We start from the raw sequence: 27,597 nt of genomic DNA on the forward strand, positions 1-27,597 counted from the left end.
CAGGACAATCTCCCTTATGAACATTGATGCAAAAATACTTAACAAAATACTTGCAAACCGAATCCAAGAACACATCAAAGATATTATCCACTATGACCAAGTAGGCTTCATCCCAGGTATGCAGGGGTGGTTCAATATATGGAAATCCATCAATGTGATACGCCATATTAACAAATTGAATGAAAAAAAAAAAACCCACATGATAATCTCCTTAGATGCTGAAAAAGCATTTGAAAAAAATCCAACATCCATTCATGTTTAAAGTATTGGAGAGATCAGGAATACAAGACACATATCTAAACATAGTAAAGGCAATATACAGCAAGCCTATATCCTATACATCAAACTCAATGGAGAGAAACTCAAATCAATCCCAATGAAATCAGGGACAAGACAAGGCTGCCCACTCTCTCCATATCTATTCAACATAGTTCTGGCAGTCCTTGCTAGAGCAATAAGAGAGTTGAAGGAGATCAAGGGGATAAAAATTGGAAAGGAAGAAGTCAGATTATCACTATTTGCAGATGATATGAGAGTATACCTGAGTGACCCCAAAAATTCTACCAGGGAACTCCTACAGCTGATAAACACCTTCAGCAAAGTGGCCGGATACAAATTAACTCAAAAAAATCAGTAGCACTCCTGTATACAAAAGACAAAAGGGCTGAGAAAGAAATTAGAGAAACAACACCATTCACAATAGCCACAAATGACATAAAGTACCTTGGTGTAACCATAACCAAGGAAGTCAAAGACTTGTATGAAAAAAATTTCAAGTCTCTGAGGAAAGAATTAGAAGAAGGTATCAGAAGATGGAAAGATCTCCCATGCTCATGGCTTGGCAGGATTAACATAGTAAAAATGGACATCTTGCCAAAAGCAATCTACAAATTCAATGCAATTGCCATCAAATTACCAACATAATTCTTACAGACCTCGGAAGAAAAATTCTCAGCTTCTTATGGAATAACAAGTAGCCCAGAATTGCTAAAACAATCCTCTACAATAAAAGATCTCTGCAGATATCTCCATCCCTGATATCAAGTTTTATTATAGAGCAACAGTAATAAAAACTGCATGGTACTGGCATAGAAACAGAATGGTGGATCAATGGAATGGAACAGAAGACCCAGAAATAAGCCCACACACTTATGGATACCTGATCTTTGACAAAGATGCCAAAGCCATACAATGGAAAAGATAGCATCTTCTAACCTAGAACCCCTGCACAGATGTTGTCCATGGCAGCTTAGTGTACAAGCTGGTTACATAGTAATGGGAAGAGGGACTACCTCTGACATAATCTGATTGGCCTGTTCTTTGATCACCTCCCCATGAGGGGAGAGCAGTCTTACCAGGCCACAAAAGATGACAATGCAGCCATTCCTGATGTGATCTGATAGAGTAAGATCAGAAGAAAGGAGAGGAGGATCTCCCTTCTCAGTGACTTGGGGAGGGGCATGCGTGAAGAAGGGGGAGGGAGGATGGGACCGGGATGGGAGGAGGGAGGGCCTTATAGGAGGATGCAAAGTGAATAAACTGTAATTAATAAAAATCAAAGAATTTAATTATAAAAAAGATAGCATCTTAAACAAATGGTGCTGGTATAACTGGATATCTACACTAAGAAAACTACAAATAGATCCATACTTATCACCCTACACAAAACTAAAGTCCAACTCGGTCGAAGACCTCAAAATAAAACCAAACACATTAAATCGGTTAGAAGAAAAAGTTGGGAAGACCCTAGAACTCATTGGTACAGGAGACAACTTCCTGAACAGTACACCAACAGAACAGGTTCTAAGAGCAAAATTTAATAAATGCGACCTCATGAAACTGAAAGTCTTCTGTAAAGCAAAGGACACCATCATCAAAACAAAACGAATGCCTATAGATTGGGAAAGAATCTTCACCAACCCTTTATTTGACAGAGAGGTAATATCCAGTATATACAAAGAACTAAAGAAGCTGAAAAGTAACAAACCAAGTAATCCACTTCAAAAATGGGGAACAGAGCTAAACAGGGAATTCTCAATAGAAGAATATGGAATGGCAGAGAAACACTAAAAGAAAGTCTCAACCTCATTAGCCATCAGGGAAATGGAAATAAAAATGACCCTGAGATTTCACCTTACACACATCAGAATGGCCAAGATCAAAAACTCAAATAATACATGCTTGAGAGGTTGTGGAGAAAGAGGAACACTTCTCCACTGATGTTGGGAATGTAAACTTTTACAACCACTCTGGAAATCAATCTGGTGCTTTCTCAGACAACTAGGAATAACATTTCCTCAAGATCCAGCCATACCATTCCTAGGCATATATCCAAAAGAGACTCAAGTACACAATAAGGACGTTTGCTCAACCATGTTTGTAGCAGCTTTATTTGTAATAGCCAGAAGCTGGAAACAACCCAGATGCCCCTAAACTGACGAATGGATACAGAAAGTGTGGCACATCTACACAATGGAATATTACTCAGCATTAAAAAACAAGGAATTCATAAAATTTGCAGATAAATGGTGGCACCTGGATATGATCATCCTGAGTGAGCTGTTCTAGAAACAGAAAGAAACACATGGTATATACTCACTCATGTAGACATATAACATAGGATAAACGTACTAAAATCTGTACATCTAAAGAAACTAATCAAGAGGGAGGAATCTGTCTAAAATGCTCAATCCCCATCCCAAAAAGCAAAGAGCATGGACATCAGAAGAAGAAAACAGGAAACAAGTTATGAACCTGCCACAGAGGGCCTCTGAATGGCTCTGCCCTGCAGACTACCAAAGCAGATGCTGAAACTTATGGCCAACTGTTGGGCAGAGTGCACGGAATCTTATGAAAGAAGTGGGAAATAATAAGATCTGGAGAGGACAGGAACTACACAAGGAGAACAACAGAACCAGAAAATTTGAACACAGTCTTTCCAGAGATTCATCCTCCAACCAAGTACCATGCATGGAGATAACCTAGAATCCCATCACAGATATAGCCCATGGCAGTTCAATGTCTAAGTTGGTTCCATAGTAATGGGAAGAGGGACTGCCTCTGACATAAACTGATTGGTGTGCTCTTTAATCACCTCCCCCTGAGAGGGGAGCAGCCTTACCAGGCCACAGAAGATGACAATGCAGCCACTCCTGATGAGACTTGATAGACTAAGATCAGAAGGAAGGAGAGGGGGACCTCTCATATCAGTGGACTTGGGGAGAGGCATGCATGAAGAAGGGGGAGGGAAGGGCAGATTAGGAGGAGAGGAGGGAAGGGTTTATGGGGGTATACAAATTGAATAAAGTGTAACTAATAAAAGTTTAAAAAAAAGAAATTAATGTTAGATCCATTACAGTGGATTCATTTCTTATTTTGTATAACAGATAATGTAAATATTTCATTCTTATCTGTCTGAATAGACAGTAAGCCTGTAAGTCACAAAGTGAATTGGTAGATCATAGATAAGCAAAATTGTATTGGATGTGCAAATAATCTGGGTGTTACAGAAAAAAAGAATAACAAGACAGTGGTGTAGTTGAACAGAGACATCACTGAGCTATCTCTGGTGTTTTCTTAAGAAAATAAATAGACTGTCCAAAAACAATAATGTACATAAATAAAATTTTAACCACTTGCTTCTGAAAAGGATTCCTACAAAAATAACTACCAGCACAATTTTGGACCTCTGGAAAATATTTTCATACCAAATATCTAAATTGCTTCAGAATACTTATTTATTACTATTTTGTCTTAGTCTGACTTATATTACTTGTAAAATACATAACTGATTTTTAAAAATCCAGTATCAGGGAACTATTTACCAAAAGGATAGTAATGGGCTCCTGTAGGGTAATGACTCCAAAAGCAGTGGTCATTTGACTAATCTACAGTCCCAAGATGAATTCCATCCTATGGACAGACATTAAATCTTAGCAAGTAACATTTGGTTACTTCCATAACTATCATGCCACTATTGTAGCAGCGGTCCCATTATAGGTTGTGTCTGGACCTTGGCAAGTCTCTTGATAGTGTTTCTTCTTCAGAAGACCGCCTAGGAGCCTATAACACTTTAAAAACCATTTTAAAAGGATGGAAGTTTGTAGCACAATTTAGATGGATGTCTCAGTACAGGGGAGGATGGGCCTTCAAGGAACAATACCCAGGATATCTATTTCCACCAGAAGGAGCAGGAACCAGATACCACCTCTCTTGAGAAGGCAACTCCAGATTATTTTCGCTGTTGAACTTTATCTAACTTTATAATTTTAATGGTAGAATATAGTCATTTGTGCTTATTATAGATGTTTTAGCTACATGAGGATTGTGACTACCCTTGATCACACAGTCTCACTCTCCTTTCTGGTAGCAGAATAAGGATTCTTTTACACTTGGGACACTGTAATTTCCACTGGTCTCCCTGGTAGCAAACAGCATACTCATCTCCATTCTACTGCCTTTGTCCTGGCCCAGGGAGAAAGCTTTCCACATTCCAATAATTCCACTAATGCCAGTAAACAACGTTATTTTTTTCTTCATTGGTCAGTCTGCCTCTCCTCTGTTTCTTGGTATCTGCTAATGAATATTTTGTTGCAAATTCTAATAACTTACTTGGGAAATGGGGTGGGGGGAGAGAAAAGTAGCGTGGGGCTGGGAGGAAATGAGGGAGGGGGTTACAGCTGGGATACAAAGTGAATAAATTATAACAAATAATAATAATAAAGAAAAAAAATTTTAAAAATCATTACAAAAAATACTAAATCACAGAGTAAATGTATAGGATATGTTTGCATTTCTTTGAAGGAGATATATGAAGAAGTACTCATAGGCTTTTTAAAAGAACAATATTTCTGCTTAATATATTTAATATGGGAAAACAAAAACTGTCAATAGCAGATAATAGGTAGAACAAAGCAGCAACAAAAGTTAAATATTTAGTTAGTATAGGGTGCTGAGCTCTTAATAGTGTATTATACATTTTAAGAAGTGTAGCACTATGGAAAAGACCAAATTAACATAAAAGACATCTCTAAAACATGTTTAAGATAATATATACAAAGTGACTTATGTCAGTGTTAATGAATTGAAGAGAAAAACTACAAGCTACATTGACTTGTAAATATATATATATACATATGCATATATATATGCATATATATATCACTACTGTATATGTGGATTTTATTTCCAATTAAAACAAGAAAGTATTTAAATTTGGCCATTTTTTATAACCAGTGCAAATATGTTTAGGGAAGTGCTCTGGTACAAGAAATATTTACCACTTCTTCCTATTTCAACCTGTGATGATGTAACCTAAGTTCAGTAGAGACCAATCACCTTTTATCTCTTTATTGTTTTATTTTGTTTTGTTGCTGAATATTGAACCCAGGCCTGTTTCACATGCCAAGGTAGCACTCTACTGTGAGTTATAGCTTTACCCCAGAAGTCTTATTCTTTCATTTGCAACAGTCGATATGGAGAATTAAAGAAGGAAATACCAAATCTTTGAAAACTCCTTCAGAATTTCTTATGGTAGGTACCCAAGACATGATTTACTACACCTACTCGTAAGAAAGAAAGAATTTTTGCGGTTTTCTCACTTGTAGCATATCTGTTTGTATTTGCATAAAGAGATGGAATTGTAGGCTGGCTAAGGTCTCTCGGAATTCAGAGCTTTTTTTCTCCTGAGTAAAATATACTTACCTGGAGAATTTTTAGGGGGCGGTGCCTGTGGAAGTCCAATGATAGGGTACATCCAATATATTGCATGAGTTTCCCCATGGTCCACTCCAACAAATCTATTCAGAAATTAAAATACATAAAGTTAATGCAGGACAGAAATACTGTCAATATAGATCAAGGAAATAATAATCATATATCTGTATCTATAATATAGGGATGTAATAGCAATTAGTGAAAAAAAGAGGCCATGGATATGAAAGAGCAAGTTGGGTATATGGGAATGTTTTGAGTGAGAAAAGAAAATGATAACATTATTTTATAATCTTAAAAATAAAATAACTAAGAAAAATGTTGTATTCTTTGTTGTTCTAAAGTTGTTTTAGTAAAGCTTATGCAATTATATTTAGGCAGACAGACTTACAGAATAGAAAACATTTTCTTAATCAGTTGATGTTATAAAGATGTGGTCATAGAAAATTATTCTAAAGTAAATTATTATGAGGTGTAAGTTAAAATGTAGGAGTTTTACTCATTACCTTCCAAAAGTACATTTGTATTTATTTCTATAACTAAATGGTGACTGGGAGTTAAGACAGTTCATGTAGCTGATAGCCTAAATTATACAGTGGAAATCACAACATCCAAAACCCTATTAATTACAGAAAAGCATGTAAACTTTTATTTTAAGGTGATACTAGTTAAAATGAGAGCATACTTATTTGTAATAGCCAGAACTTGGAAACAACCCAGATGTCCATTAACAGAGGAATCAATACAGAAATTGTGGTATTTTTACACAATGGAATTCTACTCAGCAATCAAAAGGAAGGAAATAATGAAATTTGCAGGCAAATGGTGGGATCTAGAAAAGATCATTCTGAGTGAAGTATCCCAGAAGAAGAAAGACAAACTTGGTATATACTCGCTTATATAGACCTACAAGATATGATAAACATAATGAAATCTACACACCTAAAGAAGATAATCAAGAAAGTGGACATGGGTGAAGATGATCAATCCTTATTTAGAAAGACAAATGGGATGAGCATTGAATGTATGACAGGAGTCTACCGCAAAAGGCACCTGAAAGACTCTACCTAGCAGTGTTTCAAAGCAGACACTAAGATCAAACCTTGGCAGAGTGCAGGGAATCATATGAAAGAAGGGGAGTTAGTATGATATGGAAAGGATAGGAGCTCTACAAGTACCAAATATATCCGGGAACAGGGTATTTTCTGAGACTGACACTCAACCAAGGACCATCTATGGATATAACCTAGAACTTCTGCTCGGATGTGGCCCGTGGTAGCTCAGTAACCAAGTAGTTTTCCAAAGTAAGGGGAACAAGGACTATTTCTAACAGGATCTCAAGGGCAGACTCTTTGACCTCCCCCCCCCCCAGGGGAGGAACAGTCCTGTTAGGCCACAGAGGAGGACTTTGCAGCTAGCCTTGAAGATACCTGATAAAACAGGGTCAAATTAAAGGGGAGGAGGTCCTCCCCTATCAGTGGACTTGGAAAGGGGCAGGGAGGAGACCAGGGAGGGAGTTGGGGAGGAGGAGGGAATGAGGGAGCGGGATACAGCTGGGACACAGAGTTAACAAATTGTAACTAATAAGAAAAATAAAAATTAAAAAAAAAAAGTCAAGGAGATAGGAATAATGAAATACTTGGAAGCAAAATGTTACAGAATATTTTTCAATAAATAGGCTTACATACAAAAAAAATGAAAGCATACATCTCATCTACTATTAGAAAATAAATTTAGAAAAGTTTGGTCATTTCTGAAGGTGGAATTTTCTTATAAAATAAAATATGAAACACTGCACAGAAGACCATCTTTGCATGTGACTTGTGTATCTGGCTCCTATGACACCATAGCCAAAAGGGCTCTGTGCCTTTAAGCACAACTCTTCTACAGTTCTTATTACATTTTAACAAGATTACTTTCATTGTAATTTCTCACTGAAATGCTCCATACATGTGTACATGTAATTAACTGTGACTCTGGACATGATGAATGCCTGGCAGAATAGATAATAATTGAACCACAGTAAAAACCATGTGGAGAAGAAATATGCAAATGTATGATAAATTAAGGTTTTGATTTTAATTAAGGTTTCTAGACTAACTAAACTATTAAAGCAGAGGAAACATTTAAGATTTGTATGCTTATTGAAGTATGCTTCATTTGCAGCTAAGCAAAGAATGAAAGTTACCTTCATTCTGGAAATGGCATTGAAATGATACACCTTGGTTAGAGCAGTGTTTAATCACTTGTTGCATGCCAGCTTTACAAGTTCTCCATTTTGTTCAGACAAGCTGCTGATGCAGGTTGCCCTCAAGTTATTATTTCTTGAATTGGCAGTCACTTACTATTTTCCCTTTGTACGCATCTGAATGGTTAAACGTAATACTGATGTTGTTGACTACTCTGAACTACAAAAAACATTTTCTTTTTCTGGACATAAGAGCTGCAGTAGTACAGATCATATTGAGCTTTATGTTATCATACATTCTAGACACCTATCACATCAAGTTCAGTCAAAACACAAAATATTTTCTTTCTATGTCACAATTCTTACCTCTTATTCTCTGCACTTAGTTCTTCAAAATTGTCAATCAGCCACATTTTTTTGTTTGCTCTCTTCACTTTAACAATCATCATTGTTTTGTATAACGTCATAGCAGAAGGTATAAATAAAACAGAGATATCCAAGTTTCCTTTGGGAGGAATGACAATTCCTGTAAAACACATAAAAAGATTTTAAAATGTTATAACATGCTTGCTCAGCCATGTTCATTACTGCTCTACTCACAATAGCCAGAATGGAAACAACTGAAATGTCCTTCTACTAATAAAAGGATAATAAAAATGTGGTACATATACATAATGGAAAGATACATGAAATCATGAAATTTGCATGTAAGTTGGTGGAATTGGAAAATATTATACTGAATGAGGTAATCAGGCCCAGAAAGGCAAATGCTACATGTTCTTTTTTAAATTTTACACCATTGGTTAAGTTGTAAATGCTTTACTATCTTTCGACTAAATTTCATGAACTGTATTCGAATATCCATTTTACTTTAAGGTAAGAAGTGTCTCCTGAAAAAGCTTTGAATTTGATAATTCTTAAACTGAGGGCTAAGGTTATCTATAGTGATAAAATAATCAAAAACTCATGAATTTTTGCCAACACTTGATACATTTTATGAACATTTGCAGCAATTTATAGAAGAAAGGGTAAGACCTGTTTGTTGTGTATTTGAGGAGACTTTAATCTGGATACATAATGAATAAATGTTAAAAAAATAAAAACTGATTAAAAATCAAAATATGTTCAACATATAAACATGTTTTTGTTTTGGTTCCAGGTGTGGGATGTGAGACTGATTCAGATGGTCCACAGCAGCACACTATTTGCTTCGAGCAGGCTCTGAGAGGAGTTCTTTGTCAGCTGCAGATAGTTTAAATCTGAGGACTCTAGAGAGAGAATAAATGTCAGTGCCCAGAGAGCTAGACAGGTGAGAAAGAACAAGGCTGCTCCTGCTTCTTTCTTGCTTCTTTCTTGGTTGCTGTTGTGAGACAAGAAGTTAGAGATTTCCTGAAATGAGTACCAGACAGACTCCAAGGAGCCCAACAACCTAACCAGCAGAAAGCAGACAAGAAAGAGAACTGTGACCCTCTCCCACTATCCCTTTCTTTCTTTGACCTCATGTTGGGGTGTTGAAAAGGATTGTGGTGGAGTAGGGAGAAAAAGATAAAAGAAATGTTTTTGTTTGTTTGTTTGTTTGTTTGTTTGTTTGTTTTTAATATACCAACCGTTCATATTTTTTGGTGCCCTCAGGTTACTGGCAATAATACTTTTTCATCCCCAAGAAGACCAAAATATTACTTAATTTAAATTAAAAAAGTGGTGTATCCTGCCACCTAGTTATCATAACTCTCAGAGTCAGAAGCCAGAAAAACGTCTGAAATACTTTATTGTCGGATTAACTAGAAAAGTTTGAGGTTTACTAAAAGACCACCTAAATAAAAATCATGCTACATATGAAGCTTGTTAAATCCAAACTCAAGGGAACTGGATATGTTCCATGTAAGTGAGGGCCCTGGAAGACACCAGTAGAAATATAACTTATTGAAGAAAGTATTCTACTTTCTATCCTATCTTGGTGAGTCCAAAGTTCTGTACCTAAATCACTTTGTATCAAAACTTGCAACTCCAATCCAAAACCATCCCTTTAGACCTAAAACATCTTCTTAAATTCTAAAGAACTTAATTGTAAGATTATAACTGTTTACTCTTCAACCTCATCAGAGAACTGAGCATTAATAATAGCTGAATAAAACAGTAAGTGCAGAGGGAGCAACTTCCAAAATTATAGAAATGACAGAGACTGCTGGCTGCCTGGACAGTCACCAAAGATATCATTATAATGTTGGAGCATTATCTTCAGCCTTCTGGCTCAGAGTACCTTACAGACCTTTCTTTGAAGCAGGTATTATGACAGACTTGCCTACCTTGTCCTTGCAAAGCTCAGCAAACCACTTTTCTGTATCAGGTTTCTCCATCATTCTGTCTGCAGTAGAAATAAAACCATTCCTTGCCCACTAGCTAGCTTGTCACATATAGTGCCATCTCCTAAATGAGAAATTTTTTTTGATGCTCATCATCTTCTACAAAGTCAAAAAGGGGTGATGCTACTCATTGACAAAAAAAAAATTCTCAAATTAAGAAAATATCTTTAAATGCTATATTCTATAGATTTCTGAGTTTTTTGAAGACCATTTATCTCTCTAGTATATCTGAATTACTTGTTTCCAGCTATATACTGACTGATTAATATGTTCACTTTAGTTTAACTGAACTAGTACCTAACAAAACCACAAATTTGATTCACTATTAATATGCATTTCTTAATTATTCTAAATGGTTTATGATAGTAGCTTTTAAAAGGATTAGAACTTCACATTGCATTGTTAAGAATTACCTAGGTAAAATACCTTAAAACGATTTGATAGAGTATGCTCTAAACAAAATATAACCATAATTTTGTATCAATAGACAAAGATGTATAAGAGTAGATTCAATAATCCACCCTTTTATCCCATTGTACCTATATTATTTATCTACCCCCCTTTTTTTAAATAAAAAGGAATGATACAGGTTGCTATTACATTTGGACTAGGCATTATAAATGTAATTTTTACCTCATTGTATATAGTTTACTGATGTCAAAGAAATGTTGCAGAATATTTGATCCCATTGTGAACCCAAAAATTTTGAACTGGAAAACTTTGTTTATTGTTTGGTTTGCTTGAGCAATAACACAAATCTTTAATCCAAGAACTTTCTGTTTATTGTAAACAGGTGATTATGATATGGTTCACCCAGCCCTGGAAAACACCCTTCATCCAAGAGCTTTTTTTAAAGAGGATTTAATAAAGTTAACCCTAGTAGGTGGGACTTTGAGTTGAGAGATATATAAGACAGCATGGAGAAGAAAGGGATTAGCTCAAACTCTTGCTTAAATTTAGGCTTCAGCTTCTCAGCTCCCTGGATTTTAGGGCTTTGAGTTAGCAAACCTTTGGCCCTGCATGTTCCCTCCCCAATTTTTTCCTTTTCTCCCATTTGCTACAGGCTGTCAGCTGAGCTAGTGAGTCTTTTGGGTTTATTTATCTATTTACTTATTTTCCATTCATACCTGAGCTGAGAAGGAAAGTTAGCTGGTTACTTTCTCTGCCTATCTAAGCGAGCAGATTTTCACCTCCTTCCAAATGCATTATTTTAAGACAAATCTTTGAAAAAATAATCCCACCAATTGAACAAAATGGAGATATTGGTGGAATGGTGACACAGCCTTTAGGGCAATTTTTAACAGTGCAGGCACTTTTTACAACATCTAAGAAGTTATTTACTATACTGCAAAATAAAACCCTTGTTGTAAAATTGATGATAATTAAAACCCTATTGTTTTAGGTAATTATACTAACACCTTTAAGACCATTAAGAATGATGTGAGAAAATGAATCCATTTAAAAATATTTTAACACAAAATTTTTAAATAATTTCAATTATTAGTTGCCTTCATACAGGAAATGTTCTCAGGCCAAGTACTGTATTTAATACTTAATATTTCTTAAATCCCATTTCTGAGGTAAGTATTAATCATGCAATCTCTTATTTACTTGTCAGAAATCATCAAATAGTGCTGATAATTTTAGAAATGAGATAACTGAAACAATTTGTTTAAACATTTTTTATCCAAAATCCCAACGAAAACTTGTACAGTTGACTAAGGGATATATTATCTTCCCTGTTTTCTGTATGAGCTCTGTGTTTGTAATAGACCATTGTTGTATGAAGCAGATTTAGTTAGGTTGAATATGTTTTTCAAAAATAACAACTCTGTACAATGTGAATATCCTTATATTTTGCATACAGAGTTTTGGTGAGAACATGTAAGGTGTTTGATCCTTGTATCATCTTCTTTTTATTGGTATTTTTACTTTGGCTCTCAAACAATCAGTATAGTAAGAATTATTTCTGTTACAATTTTATGCCTATAAATCCTTTTCTAATGTAATGTAGGAGTAATCTAAATGAGTGTATATCCAGAATATCACAAATGCAAATCCCATGAAGTGTATATACTTTTATAGAATTATCAGTCTTAGTTTTAATTACTTATTTCTTAATAACTAAACACTTTGTCTATTTATATTTATATTTATTCATTTTATTAAATATATTTGTCTATTTCTAATATAGTCTAATATAAACAATGAAGACCATATGCCATGGTACTGATATTTACATGGAGAGAGTTATATAAACATAAACATATTTCAAAGATGACTGATGTGGGGGCCAGTAAATGACTCAGTGGGTAAATGTACTTTCCAAGTAAGACTGCTGAGTACTTGTTTCTTATGGTAATAGAAAACTGTATGTGTGCACACACATTTAGAGAAAAGGTCAGGAATCAAAACATTTTGGATTCATGAAAGTACAGGATGATACAACCATTTTCTTGAAACTATTTCAGTGGAATTATTTACCAGTACCTATATGTGAAGATGTATATTCAAACATCTCCTAAAAAAATCTACAACAAGGAAAATAATTAAAAGGCAGAAGTAAAAATAAAACAACCTTCCTGGCCCCCATAGGCTCAGATATTTGAATGTTTTATTCCTAGTTGGTGTACAGTTTAGAAAGAATTAGGAAGTATTGCCTTGTTAATGGAAGGACGGCCTTGTTGAAGAAGGTGTGTTACTGGGAGTGGGCTTTGAGGTTTCAAAATCCCACATCATTTCCAGCTAGAACTCTCTGCTGCTTGCTTATGGATGAGACATATGGACTCAACCACTGCTCCAGGGCCAAGCCTGCCTGCTGCAATATGCTCCCCACCATCAAGGTCATATACTAAACCTCTGAAACTATAAAGAAGCCTCCAATTAAATAGATTCCTATTATAAGTTGCTTTGGTTATGGTGTCTCTTCACAGCAATATAACAGTAATGAAATCAAGCACATTGTAAGACAAAAGTAAACCCTAAGCCAAAATCCCACTCCCAAAACCCAATTATAAACTAAACTCCAACCATGCACAGGTAATAAATCACAATGAAACTCACTGGGCCACACACAAAAAGAAGAATTGAAACTAAAATGGGACTTGGGAAAAAGGATTCAGTTGGAAAAAGAGGAAGAGAAGAGGGGTGGATGAGGTGAAAATAATTATACTCATTATATAAGTATATGAAAATATCAAGCAATAACAGCCCTACTAAGTATCTGTGGAAAATTATATTTTATATTAAATAGTTATTTTTATATATGTGTATATATATATATATATATATTATGGCAGATATTTTATTTATATGATTTTAGAAAACCGAATATATTATTTTTAGTTTTTAAAATGTTTAAGAGAATGACATTCACTGCATCATTATAATTTTAAACTGAAAATCTGTTTCAGACAGAGATTACCATTCAAAGTGAATTTACTGTGTATGAACACTAGTATTTGGTTGATCTTTTGGTTTAAAGTCTTAGCTACCTGGATCTATTTGTTTTCTCTTTGAATTAAAATGTTCAACATCTTAATTGTTATGAGATTTTTCTCTCTTCTTTGAAGAAAATTCCTCAAGGGAGATAAGATTCAAGACAGCCTAAGAGAAGCTCCTAGTGTTCACCTATGTCACAAAGAAGAACCAGAGAAAGCAAAGAATCACCACATTTTAACTGATCAAGAGAGAATACTGCAACTGGGGAAGGGACTAAGGAGGACCTCAATGGTACATCAACACAAGACAGCAACAGAGTAACTGTTACACTGTAAGTGTAACCATGGCTCCTTCACTATAGAAGGACTCTACAGTTTCAGAGAAAGGTAACCTGGAGCACCTTAATAATTTCCTCTATTAATGCTAGAGACTGATTTTAATAACTATAGAATTACACCAAAGTTCTTCCAAAATTTTCATGCAAATCATCTTCAAAAGAGCTTCCCCAAGGAAGCACAACACAGTCAGTAGACAATACAGAAACTGGACAGACAACACAGAGACTTGACAAGACAACACAGAGACTGGACTGACAAGAGAGATAATGGACAAAAAGATACAGGTAGCTTTCTTGGGACTTGGCCAATATCCCAAATTTTCATAGGGCACCCAAAAGAAATCTTTGCCTACAAAACTCTCCTATTCACAAAAGATGGGGGGGGGTTGTTGTTGTTTGTTTTTGTTTTGGCATTCAAAGTGTTACTTTAGTTTGGTATGGATAAATGTATATTGAAAGAAATTTAAGGTTGTTTTGTATAATTATTTTATATTGACAGAAACTTAAGTTAATTTGTATTGTATGGTTATTTGTGTAAATTTAAGTTATTTTGTATTGCATATTGACAGAAATTTAAGTTTATTTTGTGTAAACTTAAATTATTTAGTGTTGTTTACCAATACAAACTCAAGTTATTTTATGTAAAAATTCAACCAGAGAACTCTGTCAGCTGTTAAAACACCTTCAGCAAAGTGGCTAGATACAAAATTAATTCAAAAAATATCTGAAGCCCTCCTGTATACAAAAGACAAAAGGGCTGAGAAGAAATTAGGGAAACAACACCCTTCATAATAGCCATAAAGTAGATAAAGTACCTTGGTGTGACTCTAACAAGACAAGTGAAAGACTTCAAGTCTCTAAAGAAGGAAATTGAAGAAGATATCAGACAATGGAAAGATCTCCCATGCTCATGGATTGTAAGGATTGATTAACATATTGGAAATGGCTATCCTACCAAAAGCAATCTACAGATTCAATGCAATTTCCATCATAATACCAACACAAATTTTCACAGACCGTGAAAGAACAATTCTCAACTGCATATGGAAAAACAAAACACACAGAATATCTATAATAATAATAATAATAATAATAATAATAATAATAATATAATAAACGATTTCTAGAAGTATCTCCATCCATGATCTCAGACTATACTACAGAGCAACATTAACAAGAATGGCATGGTACTGGCATAGAAATAGAATGGTGTTAATGGAATCGAATCAAAGACCCATAAATAAACCCACACACCTATGGAAACTTAATTTTTGACAAAGAAGCCAAAAACAAAAGGAAAAGGACAGAGTCATCAACAAATGGTTGTGGTTTAACTGGATGTCTACATGTAGAAAAATGCAAATAGATTCATATTTATCAACCTGCACAAAGTTAAAGTCCAAGTGTATCAAAGACAACAACATAAAACCAGACACACTCTATTAGAAAAAAAGTAAAGAAGACCTTTGTCCTCATTGGCACAGGAGACAACTTCCTGAAATGAATACCAACAGCACAGGCTCTAAGACCAACAATCAATAAATGGAATCTCATGATACTGAAAATATTCTGTAGAGCAAAGGACATTGTCATGAGAACAAAATGCCAGCCTACAGACTTGAAAAAGTTCTTCACCGACCCTACATCTGACAGAAGGCTAATATCCAAAATATATAAGAAACTGAAGATGTTAAACACCAACAACCAAGTAATCTAATTTAAAAATGAGGTAAAGAGCTAAACAGAGAATTCTTAATATAAGAATATAGAATGGCAGAGAAACACTTAAAGAAATGCACAGCATCCTTAGTCATTTAGGAAATGCAAATCCAAACCACCCTGAGATTTCAACTCATACTTGTAAAACTGGCTAAGATTAAAAACTCAAGAGATGGTAAATGCTAGAAAAAATGTGAAAAAGGGAAACACTCCTCCAATGCTGGTGGGAATGTAACCTGGTACAACCACTTTGGAAACAAATCTATTTCTCAGAAATGTAGAAATAGTGCAACCTCAAGAACCAGCTATACCACTCCTAGGCATATACCCAAAATATGTCCGAAAATCCAATAAGGATATTTGCTCAACTCTATTCATAGCAGCTTTACCCATAGTAGCCAGAACCTTTATAGAGAACCTCTGAAATACTATCCCCCTAGGGTACCAAAGGACTGGCAACCATAGCCAAACTTTGGACAGAGTGCAGGAAATCTCATGGAAGAGGGAGATAGAAAGACCTGGGAGAGACAAGAATGCTGCAAGGAAACCAATGTTACCACACAACCTGAGTGAGGTAACCCAGAAGCAGACAGACACACATGGTATATACTCACATATATGTGGATATTAGCCATATAATATGGGATAAGTATACTAAAATCTATAGGCCTAAGGAAGGTTAACAACAAGCTGCTTCCTAGGGAAGCTGCTGAAACCTCATTCAAAAGGGCAAACAGGATAGACATCAGAAGTAGGAGAAGAAAGGGAACAGGACAGGAGCCTTCCACAGAGGACTTCTGAAAGAGTCTTCCCATCAGAGTATCGAAGGAGATGCTGAGACTCATTGCCAAACTTTGGGCAGAGTGTAGGAAACCTTATGAAAGAAGAGGGAGATAGGAAGACCTGGAGGGAAAACAAACAAACAAACAAACAAAAATCCTCCACAAAACCCGGGCCCAGTGATCTTCTAATCAAGTACCATGCATAGAGAAGACCTAAAACCCATGCTCAGATGCACCCTATAGACTCAATCTCCAAGTGGGTTCCCTACTAAGTGAAGCAGGACCTTTCTCTGACATGAACTGGCTCTTATATCACCTCCCTTTCTGGGTGCAGCCTTGCCAAGCCACAGAGGAAGATGTTGCAGCCAGCCCTATCGAGACTTTATATGCTAGGGTCAGATAGCAGGGGAAGAGGTCCTCTCCTAGCAGTAAACTAGAGAAGAGGCATAGAGGAAGAAGAGGGAGGGTGGGTGGTACTGGGAGGAGACAAGAGATGTGCCTACAGCCAAGATACAAAGTGAATAATTTTTAATAAATAACTATACAAATTAATTGATTAATTAATTAAAATTTAAAAATCCATGGTTACTTAGTGTAACTATTGTACTTGATTGAAATTTAAGGTTGCTTTGTTTGACTATGGTTTCCTGTATTGTACATAAGCAACCCTCATTTGAAAATACTATGTATTCAGTTCCCTCCCACCCACACCCCCACTTTGGGCAACAAAGGGATCCCTGGGACAAAGTTCTCAACATTGAAGCCCATGTTTTCTGAGTATTTCTGTAGATTCCAGCCAAACAATTCCTGTAAATGATTCCTGGAGCCAATATAGCACAGACAGACCTATCTGAGCACTTGGAGCACATTACTAGGTCAGGCCTCTGGGCCACTGCTCTATTCAGGGATTCAGTGCACTTGCACAGTGCCTGTAGAGCATACCTGCAGCACAACCTGTGTTTATGCTCATCCCTCCGAGGCAGGCACACCTCCAAGCACACTCCTGAGCTTACACACATGAGCCTGTGACCTTCCTCCCTTAGCTGCATCTGAAACAGCCACATCCACTCTCAAACTGGTGGACCTCTCTCATCTGCCTGAAGAATACTCCAGGCTTGATAGACTGATGGACCCAGTCTAAGTACAGGCTACTGGAACAAACAGCAAAGGCTACAGAAAATCAAGTGGTGGGAGGTCAACATAAGAAGATATCCAACAAAAATCAGTACATCGTAGCCTCACCAGCACCCCTCCAAATCAATGGATATTTTAATTAATCAGAAATGCTGGAAAATGATATTAACGCTCTGCTTATTCAGTTATTAGAGGCACATAAAGAAGAAACTAACACAAAAAAATAGATGCCATCATGGAAAAACAGGAATCTACATTTAGTCAGATGAAGGAAATGGTACAGGACATGAAAACAGAATTAGAATCAATAAAGAAAACACAAACAGAGAAAATCCTGGAGCTGGAGAACTTAGAGATCATGAACCACAAAGATAAGCATCACCAACAAAACACAAGAGATAGAAGAGAGAATCTCAGGAGCAGAAGTTACGACTGAAAAAATTGATACAACTCTCAAAGAAAAACTACAATCAGAAAAGTTCTAATCAGAAAACATCCAAGAAATCAAGGACACCATTAAAAATGAAATCTAAGAATAATCGGAATAGATGAAAAAGAAGATGCCAGGCTCCAAGGTCTTGAAAATATTTTCAAATAAATCATAGAAGAAAAAATTTCCAACTTAAAGAAAGTGATGTCCTTAAAGATAAAAGAACCTTACAGAACACGAAATGGACTAGACCAGAAAGAAACTCCTCATGTCACATCATAGTCAAAACACTAAATATATAGAACAAAATAAAAAAAATATTAAAAGCAGTAATGGAAAAAGGCCAAGTAAAATACAAAGGTAGACTTCTTAAGAGAAATTATGAAAGACAAAAAGGGCTTAGCGACCTGTCATACACACTCTCAGAGAACAAAGATACCAAACACTACTACTATAACCAGCAAAAATTTCAATCAACATAGATGGAGAAAAAAATATTCCATGACAAAATTAAACTTAAACAATATCTACACAGCAACCCAGTCCTATAGAAGATACTAGAAGGAAAAATTCCAATATAATAAAAATCAACTGCACCCAAGAAAAGACAGGAAATAGATAACTTCACACACAAAGAAACAATAAAATCAAACAAGTACACAAACACATTATCACCAATTCCAACATAAAAGGAATTAATATTTATCAGTCACTATTATTTAACAACAATGAACACAACTCTCCAACAAAAAGTCACAGATTAACAGAACAGTTGCAGAAACAGGATCCAAATTCTGCTGTATCCAGGAAACACATAGCTGCAACAAAGTCACATACTACCTCAGAGTAAAGGGCTAGAAAAGTATTTTCAAGCAAACAGACTGAGAAAACAGCTGGAGTATCATTCTTAGTATATAATAAAATAGACCTTCAACTAAAATTAATTAAAAAGATGAGGAGGGGCACTTCAGTTTCATCAAAGAAAAAGACCACCATGAGGACATCACAAGTCTGAACATCTATGCCCCAAATACAAGTGTACCTGCATTCATAAATGAAACATTATTAAAGCTTAAATCACACATTGATCCCAACACCTTAATAGTGGGAGACTTCAACACTCCAGTCTTACCAAGGGAAAAATCATCTAGACAGACATTAATAGGGAAATAATGACACTTACAGAGGTCCTAAATCAAGTGGACTTAATAGATATCTACAGAACTTTCCACCAAAACCCCAAAGAGTATACATTCTTCTCAGCACCACACGGAACCTTCTTCAAAAATTAACCATATACTAGAACACAAAGCAAGGCTCAACAGATACAAGAAGACAGAAATAATTCCTTGTATTGTCAGACCACCATGGCCTAAAACTAGACCACACCAAAACAGCAATAACAAAAAGCATGCATACACATGGAAACAAAACAGCTCTCCATTCAGTGACAGCTGCATCAGGAAAGAAATTTAAAAAAAAAACATAAATATATTAAAGACTTACTAAAATTCAATGAAAATGAAGGCACAACTTACCCAAACTAATTGGACACAATGAAAGCAATCCTAAGGGGATAGTTCATAGCAAGAAGTGCCTTCAGAAAGAAGTTTAAGACATCTCATACAAGCAACTTATGGGCACACCTGAAAGCATTAGGAAAAAAAGAATCAGAAACACCCAAGAAAAATAGACAGCTGGAAATAGTCAAACTCCAGGCTGAAATCAATAAATTAAAAACAAATAGAAGAATTCAAAAAATCAATAATTCTTTCTTTGAGAAAATAAATAATATAGATAAACCTTTAGCCAAACTAACTAAAAAGATGAGGGAGACTATCCATATCAGCAAAATAAGACACTGAGGAAATTCAAAGAATCATTAGGTCTTATGAAACAAAGTTTGAAAATCTTAATGAAATGGACAATTTTCTTGATGATTCCATTTACCAAAGCAAAACCAAAATCAGGTAAATAGATTAAACAGTCCTATATCGCCCAAGGATAAGGAAGTAGTCACCAAATGTCTTCCTTGCAAAAAACAAAACAAACAAACACAAATAAACAAAAACCAAAAAAACAAAAACAGGGCCTAATGGTTTCAGAGCAGAATTCTACAGACCTTCAAAGAAGAGCTGACACCAGTACTCTTACAACTATTCAACAAAATAGAAACAGAAGGAACATTACCAAACTCATTCTATGATGCCACATAAACCTTGATACCTGCACTACAAAAGTCCCAACAAAAAAAGAGAACTTTCCCTATGAATCTTATGAACATTGATGCAAAAATACTCAATAAAATACTCACAAACAGAATCTAAGAACACATAACAGACACCATCTACCATGACCAAGTATGATTCACTCCGGGCATGCAAGATTGGTTCAGTATATAGAAATCCATCGATATAATCCACCATATAAATAGAGGGAAAACAAAACAAAACATGATCATCTCTTTATATGCCAAAAAAGAATTTGACAAAATCTAACACCCATTCAATGTTTAAAGTTTTGGAGAGATCAAGGATACAAGGCACATACTTAAACATAGAAAAGGCAATATACAGCAAGCCTATAGCCAACATCAAACTAAAGGGAGAGAAACTTAAATCTATCAGCCTGAAATCATGGACAAGGCAAGGCTGCTGACTCTCTCTGTATCTCTTCAACATAGTACTGGAAGTCTTAGCTACAGCAAAAAAGACATTTAAAGGAAACCAAGGGAATACACATGGAAAAGCAGAAGCCAATGTATCACTATTCACAAACATGATAGTATACATGAGTGACTCCAAAAGTTTTACCAGAGAACTTGTTCAGCCGAGAAACACCTTCAGTAAAGTGGCTGGATACAAAATCAACTAAAAAAAAAAAATCAGTAGCTCTCCTGTATACAAAAGACAAAAAGACTGAGAAAGAAATTAGGGAAACAGAGGGTGGAGCGAAGATGGCAACTAGCACACACAGTTTCTGAGTTGCAGAGGAGTTGAACGCCTGAGTTGGTGAGTGGAAGGACTTCTGAAGCCAGGAAAATGACAGTGAGGCTTCCTAAACAATAGCAAACATCACACGAGGTAAGAACTTTGGTGGCAGGTCACCTGGGGACTTGTTTCGGGAAGGAGAGACATGATCCTTTGATCTCCTGGCACTCCCCTTTCTTGGACCTTCCTCCTCTGCAGCACAGCTGGCTCACGGAGATTCTCAGCTCAGACCTAACTGCCTGGACTCTGTAGCAGCTGAGGCAGGGCTCCTAGTCCCATAGCCGCAACTGCCAGCTGTACCTGCCTTGGAGTTCCAGATCAAAGGCAGCATCCTCCCAGGGTCTCAGGTCTGCTAGGGTCTCTCAGCCACTGACTGTACGGCCTGCCCAAACACAAGGTGACAGATAATATGCTATATACCCACCAAAGCCCAGCAGATCTGCCATATAACCTAGGCAAACCAGGCGCTGGGCCTCTCCAGCCTGGAGAGCACAGCAGAGGGCACCCAGGACTTCCCAGAAGGCATCTGGACCAGCATCCCAGTCTTCAGCTGCAGCTGGTCTTCCTAAGCTGGCGGTGGAAGCAGCACTTAGCTGGCAGAGCACATCAGTCCTCCAGCTTAAGACCAAGCAGGGCCAAACCAGGGAATAGAAAGCCCAGATACCCCGATCCCTGCCAATGTGACCTGCTTGAGAGTGTGTCCTTGAGTGTCTGCAGAGCCCTAGATCCAGGGTCCTTCTAAAATAGAAGCCAGGCATCAGACTCCTCCCAACCGCATTCCCACTGTGGGAAACAGAGGATCTCTTGGGACAGTGAAGCCCCTGCTCTGTGGGTCCAACTGAAGAGTTAAGGCAGATAAAGCCAGAAATTGTGAAGCAACTATCACCAGCACCAGCTACATCTACGCACATGCACAAGTAAACCCCTAGAAGCCTGCAAGGCAGAGCCCCTCCCACACATTCAAGGGTTCAACATTCTCTATCACTCTGTCCCTTTAGACACACACACACACACACACACACACACACACACACACACTCCTTCGGCATTTGCCATTTTGCTCCAGCAGACTTTCTTCCCACAGGTACAGCTAAAGCATTATTAAACTTTATTATTAAACATTATTAAAACTTAAATCACACATTGATCCCAACACCTTAATAGTGGGAGACTTCAACACCCCACTTTCACCAAGAGACAGATCATCTAGACAAAAGCAAAATAGGGAAATGAAGGCATTTACAGAGGTCCTAAATAAAATGCACCTAAGAGATGTCTACAGAATTTTCACTCAAACTCGAAAGAGTATACCTTCTTTTCAGCACCTCATTGAACCTTCTCCAAAATAGACCATACAGTTGGTCACAAAGCAAACCTCAACAGATACAAGAAAATTGAAATAATCCGCTGTATTCTATCTGACCACCATGTACTAAAGCTGGACCTCAACAACAATGGAATTCAAAAAAAAAAAAAAAAGCCTACAAGCATGTGGAAACTGAACAACTTGCTGCTCAATGACAGCTGGGTTAAGGAAGAAATAAAGAAGGAAAAAAAAAGACTTCCTAAAATTCAATGAAAATGAAGATACATCATACCCTAATTCATGGGACACAATTAAAGCAGTGCTCAAAGGAAAATTCATAGCACTAAGTGCCTTCAAGAAAAAAAAAATCGTGACACCTTATACAAGCAACTTAATGGCACAACTAAAAGCCTTAGAAAGAAAAAAGAAGCAAAACCACCCAAGAAGAGCAGACGGGTGGAAATAATCAAACCTGGGGCTGAAATTAATCAATTAGAAACAAATAAAAATATTCAAAGACTCAATGAAACCAAGAGATGGTTCTTTGAGATAATCAATAAGATAGACAAACCTCTATCCAAACTAACTAAAAAGCAGAGAGAAACTATTCAAATCAGCAAAATCAGAAATGAAAATGGGGACAAAATTACAGATACTGAGGAAATCTAAACAATCTTTACGTCATACTACAAAGGCCTATATGCAACAAAAAATCTAAAAGAAATGGACAGTTTCCTTGATAGATTCCATCTACCAAAATTAAGTCAAGATCAGGTAGAAAGATTGAATAGTCCCAAGGAAATAGAAGCAGTCATCAACAGTCTCCCTTCTAAAAAAGCCCTGGGCCAGATGGATTCAGTGCAGAATTCTAACAGAACTTCAAAGAAGTGCTAACTCCAATTCTCTCCAAACTATTCCACAAAACAGAAACAGCAAGAACATTACCAAACCCATTCTATGAAGCCACAGTCACCTTTATACTTAAACCACACAAAGACCCAACAAAAAAGAGAGCTTTAGACCTATCTCTCTTATGAACATTGACAAAAATATTCAATAAAATATTTGCAAACCAAATCCAAGAACACAAAAAAGATATCATCGAACACGACCAAATAAGCTTCATCCCAGGCATACAAGGGTGGTTCAACATACAGAAATCCATCAATGTAATCCACCACATAAACAAACTGAAGGAGAATAACCACATGAGCATCTTCATAGATGCTGAAAAAGCATTTGACAAAGTCATACAACCATTCATGTTTAAAGTCTTGGAGAGATCAGTGATAAAATGTACATACTTAAACATAGAAAAGGCAATATAGAGCAAGCCTATAGCCAACATCAAACTCAATGGAGAGAAACTTAAATCAATCCCACTGAAGTCAGGAAAAAGGCAAGGCTGCCCCCTCTCTCCATGTCTCTTCAATTTAGTACTTGAAGTCCTAGCCAAAGCAATAAGACAACCAAAGGAGATCAAGGGGATACAAATCGGGAAGGAGGAGGTCAAAGTTTCACTATTTGCAGATGATATGATAGTATACATGAGCGACCATAAAAGTTCAACCAGAGAACTCCTTCATCTGATAAAAAACCTTCAGCAAAGTGGCTGGATACAAAATCAACTCAAAAAATCAGAAGCCCTCCTGTATACCAAAGACAAAAAGGCTGAGAAAGAAATTAGGGAAACAACACCCTTCAGAATAGCCACTAATAACATAAAGTACCTTGGGGTGACTCTAACCAAGCAAGTGAAAAACCTGTTTGAAAAAACTTCCAGTCTCTGAAGAAAGAAATTGAAGAAGATCTCAGAAGATGGAAAGATCTCCCGTGCTCATGGATTGGTAGGATTAACATAAATAAAATGGCCATCCTGCTGAAAGCAATCTACAGATTCAAATCAATTCCCATCGAAATACCAACACAATTCTTAAAAGACCTTGAAAGAAAGATTATCAACTTCATTTCAAGAAACCAAAAACACAGAATCTCCAAAACGATCCTGTACAAGAACAGATCATCTGGAGGTATCTCCATCCCCGACCTCACACTGCACTACAGAGCAATAATAATAAAAACTGCATGGTATTGGCATAGAAGCAGAAAGGTGGATCGATGGAATCAAATAGAAGACCCAGAAATAAACCCACACACCTATGAATACTTGATTTTTGAAAAAGAATCCAAAACCATTCAACAGAAAAAAGACAGCATCTTCAACAAATGGTGCTGGTCCAACTGGATGTCTACATGCAGAAAAATGGAAATAGATCCTTATTTATCACCCTGCACACAACTAAAGTCCAAGTGGATCAAAGACAACATAAAACCAGATACTCTAAATCAGTTAGAAGAAAAATTGGGGAAGAGCTTAGAACTCATTGGCACAGTAGACTTTTCCTGAATAGAATACCAACAGCACAGGCTCTAAGAGCAACAGACAATAAATGGGACTTCATGCAACTGAAAAGCTTCTGTAAAGGAAAGGACATTGTTATCAGAACAAAGTGACAGCCTACAGACTGGGAAAGGATCTTCACCAACCCTAAATCTGACAGAGGGATGATATCCAGAATATATAAAGAACTAAAGAAGTTAAAAAGCAATAAATTAAGTAATCTGATTAAAAAATGGTGCATGGAGCTAAGCAGAGAATTCTCTGTAGAGGAATATAGAATGGCAGAGAAACACTTAAAGAGATGCTCAACATCCTTAGCCATCACAGACATGCAAATCAAACGACCCTAAGATTTTACCTCACACCCATTAAAATAGCTGAAATCAAAAACTCAAATGACAACACATGTTGGAGAGGTTGTGGAGAAAAGGGAACCCTCCTCCATTGCTGGTGGGAATGCAAACTTGTACAACCACTTTGGACATCAATCTGATGCTTTCTCAGACAATTAAGAATAGTGCTTCCTCAAGATCCAGCTATACCACTCCTAGGCATATATACAAATGTTGCTCAAGTACACAAAAAGGATACTTGCTCAACCATGTTTATAGCAGCTTTATTTGTAATACCCAGAAACTGGAAACAACCCAGATGTCCATCAATGGAAGAATGAATACAGAAACTGTGGTATTTTTACAGAATGGAATGCTACTTAGCAATCAAAAATGAGAAAATGATGAAGTTTGCTGGCAAATGGTGGGATCTAGAAAAGATCATTCTGAGTGAGGTATCCCAGAAGGAGAAAGACACACATGGCATATATTCACTTATATAAACCTATAAGATATCATAAACATTATGAAATCTATACACCTAAAGAAGAAACAAGAAAGAAGCCTCAGGGTAAGATCATCAATCTCACGTAGAAAGACAAATGGGATGGGCATTGGACATAGAGAAAACAAGTAACAGGACAGGAGCCTACCACAGAGGGCCTCTGAAAGACTCTACCTAGCAGTGTATCAAAGCAGATACTAAGACTCATAACCAAACCTTCTGCAGAGTGCAGGAAATCATATAAAAGAAGGGGGAGTTAGTATGATATGGAAAGGATAGGAGTTCCACAAGTACAAAATATATCTGAGCACAGGGGTCTTATGTGAGACTGTTTATCTAACCAAGGGCCATGTATGGATATAACCCAGTACCTCTGCTCAGATGTAGCCCGTGGTAGTTCAGCAACCAATTGGTTCTCCCTAGTAAGGGGAACAGGGACTATTTCTGACATGAACTCACTGGCAGGTTCTCTGACCCCCCCACCCTCCAAGGGAGGAGCAGCCTTGCTAAGCCACAGAGGAGGACTTTACAGCCAGTCCTGAAGATACCCGATAAAACAGGGACAGATGAAAGGGGAGGAAGTTCTCCCCAATCAGTAGACTTGGAAAGAGTCAGGGAGGAGATGAGGGAGGGAGGGTAGGTTTGGAAGGGAATGAGGGATCAAGATACAGCTGGGATACAGAGTTAATAAAATGTAACTAATAATAAAAAAAATAAAAAGAATAATAAAAAAAGAAATTAGGGAAACAGCATACTTTACAATGGCCACAAATAAAATAAAGTTCCTTCGTGTGACTCTAATTAAACAAGCGAAATACCTGTCTGAAAAAAAATAAAAATAAATAAAAATAAAAATTTCAAGTCTCTGAAGAAAGAATTTTAGAAGATATCTGAAGATGGAAAGATCTCCCATATTCATGGATCTGTAGGATTATTAACATAGTGAATATGAACATTCTACCAAAAGCAATCTACAGTTTCGATGCAATTCCCATCAAAATACCAACACAATTCTTTACAGTACTTGAAAGAACATTTCTCAATTCCATATGGAAACACAAAATCTCAAAATAGCTAAAACAATCTTGTACAATAGCAAATCTTCTGGAGGTATCTCCATCCATTATCTCAAGCTATACTATGGAGTAACAGAAATAAAAACTGAATGTTAGTGGCAGAGAAACATTCTGGAGAATCAATGGAATTGAATGGAAGACCCATACATAAGCCCACCCATCTGTGGATACCTGATTTTTGTCAAAGAACCTAAAACTATACAATGGAAAAAATATAACATCTTCAACAACTGTTGCTGGTCTAACTGGATGTCTCCATGTTGAAACTGCAAATACATCCATATTTATCACCCTACACAAAACTAAAGTCGAAGTGAATCACACACCTCAACTTAAAACCAGACACGTTAAACCTCTTAGAAGAAAAGTGGGGAAGGGCCTTTACCTGATTGGCACAGGAGAAACCTTCTTGAACAGAACACCAATAGCACAGACTCTAAGATCAACAATCAATAAATGGGACCTCATGAAACTGAAAAGCTTTTGTAAAGCAAAGGCTACTCTTATCAGAAGAAAACGACAGCCTGCAGACTGGGAAAGGATCTCCACCAGTCTTATACCTAACAGAGGGCTAGTATCCAGAATATATAAAGTATGTGAGTAGTTAACCACCAACAAACTAAGTAATCTAATTAAAAATGTGTTACAGGGCTAAACAGAGAATACTCAATAGAGAAATATCGAATGACAGAGAAATAATTAAAGAAATGTTCAAGTCCTTAGTCATCAGGGAGATGCAAATCAAAACAACCCTAAGATTTCACCTTACACACATCAAAATGTCTAAGATCAAAAACTCAAATGGCAACACATTCTGGAGAGGATGTGGAGGAAGGGGAACCCTCCTCCATTAGTGGTGGGAATGTAAGCTTGTACAGCCA

At 36.6% G+C, this 27,597-nt stretch overlaps 1 protein-coding gene across 1 annotated transcript in view; it reads right to left on the minus strand.

Annotated features, from left to right (window-relative positions):
• Positions 1 to 27,597, minus strand: part of LOC129677283 (cilia and flagella-associated protein 47-like) — a 603,052-nt gene that overhangs the window by 81,232 nt on the left and 494,223 nt on the right. The window contains 2 exon segments of the mRNA XM_055607932.1: positions 5,704 to 5,798; positions 8,267 to 8,426. Coding sequence (XP_055463907.1) covers positions 5,704 to 5,798; positions 8,267 to 8,426 — 255 coding nt within the window.

The sequence above is a fragment of the Psammomys obesus genome, unplaced genomic scaffold (genome assembly GCF_907164565.1).
Source record: "Psammomys obesus unplaced genomic scaffold, mPsaObe1.curated_primary_1811, whole genome shotgun sequence".
Lineage (NCBI taxonomy): Eukaryota > Metazoa > Chordata > Mammalia > Rodentia > Muridae > Psammomys > Psammomys obesus.